We start from the raw sequence: 5782 nt of genomic DNA, 5'->3' as shown, positions 1-5782 counted from the left end.
GTTGTACATTTGCTGTTATGTTAAACCTATATTAAAGTTTTTCTTCATTACCCATTCAAGCCGTCTCCAGCCATTATTAAGATCGAACTTTGTTTTGACTGTGCGCGGAGCGAGGCGAAGTGACCAACTGAGTGAGTGAGACGCAACTGAGAGAGAGGCGTCTGACTTCGCCTCTTTTATGCTCTGTCGAGGGACTTCTCGAATGTTCTAGCAAACTTCCCACGTGAAGGTTTCATGATTACCTGCGGATCAGGTGTATATGGAAATGAAGCGAAGGTGGTGCAATTCACCACAATTATATCAGAAACAAACAGCATATATGAACAATATATTTGGAATTTTACACAAATACAATACAGTCAATATTTAAATTTATCAATAATCTATGCCTTTTACCCATTACACTGTCCAAGTAAACTTAATTTCATAGCATAAATCTATTGTACTGAGTTGATTGCATGGTATTTCACATAATGCTGATAAAATATTGATATATTACAATAAGTCAAAATCTAGAGATGATGGACAAATTCTGACTACATTTTTGAAATAAAAACCACCAAAGTACCGCGAATCACTTGAGGTTTCTCCAGAAGCAAATGTTTTTGTCGTCCAGTGTTACATTTGGAAGATACTAAACTGACAACGCCAGAGGACGTGACAGACGCATCGGAATGAGAAAAGGTTGCATCTGTTCACGTGTCACTCACGTGTTGATTATGTCGGAACAGCTTCTTTAAAGGGTTATTTATAAATAGTATAGCTTTACCTGGAGTATATGAATAAACTCGAAGCTCTTTACCAATACAACTTAAAACATATTAAATACGAATGGTCTGAAACAGGTCATGTACGCAATTGTCAGTTTTAAATCTAATCATCCAAAGGTTTACTTTTCACAGGGTACTTACATATGTAACAAAGTGAATATCATTATATACATATATATCCAATCAACTCACTTTTTGTTTTTTACAGAGTCTCCACTTGACCTCTCGAGATCTTTATTATCTTCAAGAGTGCCAATTATATCCAACAGGAACACTGATCCTAGAACAGTGGTCGCTAAATACTTACAGACAGAGAGTCGTCGCTCACTATCAAGTGACTGTCTTTTTACAAGTAATAAGGTAATCCACACGCTTTTCATTAGATACAACTAAAACATAATTTAAGTTGAAGTTTATATTAAAACATATTTATTCGACGGGACTTCGAGTTTAATGATGAACAACAACGAACATTTGACACGTGTTTGTACAGTAACAAACATTAAATTCTTGAATGTTTCCGAATATACATATTCCATCTTCAGTAAGCTATTTTGAAGAGGGTAGGTTATTAGGTACAAATACTTATAACGTTTAAACATGTTATAAAAAAGTAATTAAAATATAGAATATAAGTATGAAATATATTAAAAGACATCCAAATAAACAAAGGATATGATAATGCAACAGTATTAGTATAATATTAGTATAAAACAGTTTAACAAAGGATTTGGATTAGACACGCTGTCTAAGTTGACTGTATTTATTTCTCCCCTGTCGGAACAGTCCACAGGGGCTGAGGTGCACCAGATTCCCGTGAAGAAATCTCGCGAGCGAACCCTACTTCCATGTGACGTGTGTGGTAAGGCCTTCGACCGTCCGTCCCTACTCAGGCGACACATGCGTACCCATACAGGCAAGTTACTAGCAAGATGAAAAACGATTATGAAATAGTCCTAAGTAAGAAAATAATAACTATAAAATAAATATGTAACAAAAAAGTGTAATATTTTATCAATTACAAATTACTAATTTTTGATTTTTATAATTTTTATCAGACAAGATACTCTACTTCGATGACGAGAAACCCACTTTGAGACTAATAATGGTTGGAGACGGCTTGAATGGGTAATAAAGAAAAACATTGTAAACAAAGAACTTATCATAATCAAGGAATTCATCTTAATTAAACAAAACAACCCTACTCTAAACCAACACCCCGGGGTGTCTAGATACCTCTTCTAAGTTTCACAACAGTTCCGGTCATGTGACTTCTTTGTTCCATACTGTATGTATATATCTGTGTCAGTGTAAATTACTTGTACCTGATGATGACAAAACGTTGTACATTTGCTGTTATGTTAAACTTATATTAAAGTTTTTCTACCTATTCAAGCCGTCTCCAGCCATTATAAGGTACTTTATATTTCAGTTCAGAGTTATTTTCACGGCAGTATAGTATGATTTGTTTAGAGTACAGAATCAACATATTTTCTCGTAAATACTAATTGCTTTGTTTCTCTGACGTACCATGCTATTCAGTTGTGTTAAATAGCCACGTCACAAATCACAGAAAGATGTTTCATTAGTTGTAGAAACCGTGTTTCAAAACTAATGCTTGTTTTCTTAGAATATTTAATATAAACCATTGGATTTGAAACCACGAGAACATAAAACAAATACAGTTTCGTTTTTCATATCATACTTGTTGTATCATTTATTGTGTAAGCATCAAGTCCAATTCATAATATTAATTAATATTGTACGATACTAATTTTCACACTGAATAATGTTTATGTATTTCACTCTAATTACACAAGTGTTTTGATGAATTAGGAGAGAAACCACATGTTTGCGATGTATGCGGGAAGGGGTTCAGTACGTCAAGTTCCCTTAACACCCACCGGAGAATCCATTCCGGCGAGAAACCTCACCAGTGCCATATCTGTGGAAAACGGTTTACAGCCAGCTCCAACCTCTATTACCACAGGATGACCCACAGCAAGGTAAGAATATTTTAGGATTTTTTAAGGTTCCTTCTATAAATAAATGCACGAAAGAATACAGTTGATTTCCTTGTCGCTTCCATTTGAGAAAAAAAAAATGTAAGATATAGACACAGCGCTATATAAAAAGTTTCAAACATTTTTGATTTGATATAAATATCACAGTCAGAACTGAGAATTTTCTTATAAAATTTTGAAATTCTAATGATCTTTCTACTTTAAGAGAATAGTGATAAGAAACAAGGTAAGATGAAACGTATATAAAGAAAACTCTTGAACTGGATAACAGTACTTCGAGGAATCTTGAGCTCTACCCAATTTAAAAGATCCAGAAAATCCCGCGAAAAGCTTCAAAAAGGTTAAGTTCTTTGTCTTACATTAGATCCGTATCTAGATCTGAAATGTTAACACTTTTATGTAAACGTGTGCATTACCCTGGAAATATTAACTGTGAAGAACAGTCGTATTCTATAGGTTACAACAAAAATCTCTCATTTCATTTTAAGGTTAGTAACATTCCAAAAAACATCCAGAAATAGACGGCAGAGAAACGTCATCGCCATTTTATTGAATGACATCGACTAGAAGTAAATATATGTTTATGGGATGAGAAAACAACCAAGTTCTCACAAATTCATGTCATATACTTCTTTTAACGTTAAATATCAATTACAACAGATAACTGACACTAGAAAAAGGCATTTATGAAGCGAAATTATACAGAAAAATATCAATTATAATGCAGTTGAGATTGGGTGTATATCTGTTATCTGCGCTAGTTCGTAGACAAGAGAGAAGGCAACTTACCACCATTACCCACCGCCAACTCTTTGGCTACTCTTTACCAACGAAAAGTGAGATTGACCGTCACATTATAACGCTCCCACGACTGAAAGGAGGGAACATACTCATTTTTTATTAGTAAGAAAGCGGGAATCATCATGTATGTAGGTCTTTGTGCTGTTTCAGTTTTGAAAGAGTTTGCGAGAGCATAGATGATAGATTATACTATAAATAAATAATCGTTTTAATAAATTTTCGAGTCTAATAAGTTCTCAAGTTGAGGTCTACGCCCCGGTCTATTCAGAATTCGGCCACCCTGTCGAGCTACAAACTGGTTTATCATCCTACAGCAACCATTTAAATTAATGTCGTTACACTACAGACCAATTGGTCATGAATATTCAAGACAGGTGGAGCTGAGTACTGAAGATTGAAAGTTATGGAATCCAGATTCGCTGTAATAGCATTCTTTATAAATTGCATGCCAGTCTGAAGTTTTTTGATTATATTGTTTGATCAGTGCATAACATGGATTTTTTTGGTAACATATTGGTGTGCATACGAATACGTTTAACACGCACTCGCACATACGCAAACATTGTGCAATACTTTATCGTAAGAACTTATGAATGTTGCCTAAACTGGTAACATATTGGTGTGCATACGAATACGTTTAACACGCACTCGCACATACGCAAACATTGTGCAATACTTTATCGTAAGAACTTATGAATGTTGCCTAAACTGTTTTACATCGGTATTTCGGGTAGGTCTAAAAAAAAAGAAGACAAAAAGACGAGTGAGTAGGTGAGACTGACGTGAATAACTGATTAATCGGTCCATTTACCTGACTTGAGTTAAACATGCTTGTTTATTCTTTGGTGTTATTAAAACGTCCCTCGCACGGATGTAACGACAAGTCTCTAAAAGAATCGCTAGAATCTAGACCCCTGTTGGCGAATAAGAAAGTTTGAGTGATCTATATATGGGTAACGTTCTACAGCAAATGTTTTTTGTTTTTTTTTATGATCATGCAAATAGATTATGATTCTAAACTAAAAATATAGAATTACTACAAATGTTCTACCTGTCATGATATCTATGATGTTAATTAGTGTTTTTATACGTTTGTTTTATTGTTAACCGTAAAGTTAAACAATGGGCTAACTGCGCTGTGCCTATGGTGGGTATCGAACCGTAATTTTTAACGTTATAAGCTATCACGCTTACCGGTGGGTAGAGCGTTAATTAAATGAGACGAAACATAATTTCAGAATCGATTTAATTTTAGTTCATTAGATATAAAATAAATTTTTACACTTTGTTGGTAAGTGTCGGTGTTTTTTATTAGTAACAAAGAACGTATTTTTTTAGAACCCTTCGTTCAAAACTTGAAATACCGATAGAAATTCATATATTAGCAGTATCGGCAAATGTATATATATATATACTTTTGTAACTTGACTTCTTTATTTCAAAAAATATGTAATGGAACAGGAATAATCTTGCCTAATTTGCCATCGTTCTCGTTTAAATCATTTTGGCCCGGCATGGCCAGATGTTTAGGGCACTCGACTCGCAAACTGTGGGTCGCAGGTTCGAATCCCCGTCACACCAAACATGCTCGCCCTTTCAGCCGTGGGAGTGTTATAAAGTGACGGTCAATTCCACTATTCTTTAGGTGGGTGGTGATGACTAGCTGCCTTCCCTCTAGTCTTACACTGCTAAATTAAGGATGGCTAGCGCAGATAGCCCTCGTGTAGCTTTGCGCTAACTCCATAAAAAACAAACAAACAATAAATATTTTTTTAATAGTTGCTTTTTATTTTTCGTAGGAAAAACCACACAAATGTTCCTTATGTGCCAAATCTTTTCCCACGCCAGGAGATTTGAAGAGTCACATGTACGTCCATAACGGTTCGTGGCCTTTCAAATGTCACATCTGTAGTCGTGGGTTTAGCAAACAAACCAACTTAAAGAACCACCTCTTCCTACATACGGGTAAGTAAGTCTATGATAAAAAATAATTATTGTTTGAAACTTCACAAATAGATATTATGATATTCTATTTAGTCGCTTATTCTGTGGAGAAAACTTGTATTTATTACGTATTTCTCATTAACATATATTTTTATCAATACCAGATAAGTTTCTTTCTGATTAAATGAAAAACGAAATACTTGTTTAGATAAGATAAATGTTAACATTGCTATTTAAAAACTC

General features: G+C 34.4%; 1 protein-coding gene across 1 annotated transcript in view; it reads left to right on the top strand.

Annotated features, from left to right (window-relative positions):
- Positions 1-5568, top strand: part of LOC106467772 (zinc finger and SCAN domain-containing protein 21-like) — a 20304-nt gene extending 14736 nt beyond the window's left edge. Inside the window, exons 3-6 of the mRNA XM_022395967.1 lie at positions 979-1130; positions 1557-1686; positions 2607-2776; positions 5395-5568. Coding sequence (XP_022251675.1) covers positions 979-1130; positions 1557-1686; positions 2607-2776; positions 5395-5568 — 626 coding nt within the window. The remainder of the gene's footprint in view (positions 1-978; positions 1131-1556; positions 1687-2606; positions 2777-5394) is intronic.
- The last annotated feature ends 214 nt before the right edge of the window (positions 5569-5782 follow it).

This window comes from Limulus polyphemus, unplaced genomic scaffold (genome assembly GCF_000517525.1).
Source record: "Limulus polyphemus unplaced genomic scaffold, Limulus_polyphemus-2.1.2 Scaffold2735, whole genome shotgun sequence".
Classification (NCBI taxonomy): domain Eukaryota; kingdom Metazoa; phylum Arthropoda; class Merostomata; order Xiphosura; family Limulidae; genus Limulus; species Limulus polyphemus.
Note: the sequence above shows the minus strand (reverse complement) of the source record. Positions and strands in the feature narration are given on the sequence as shown.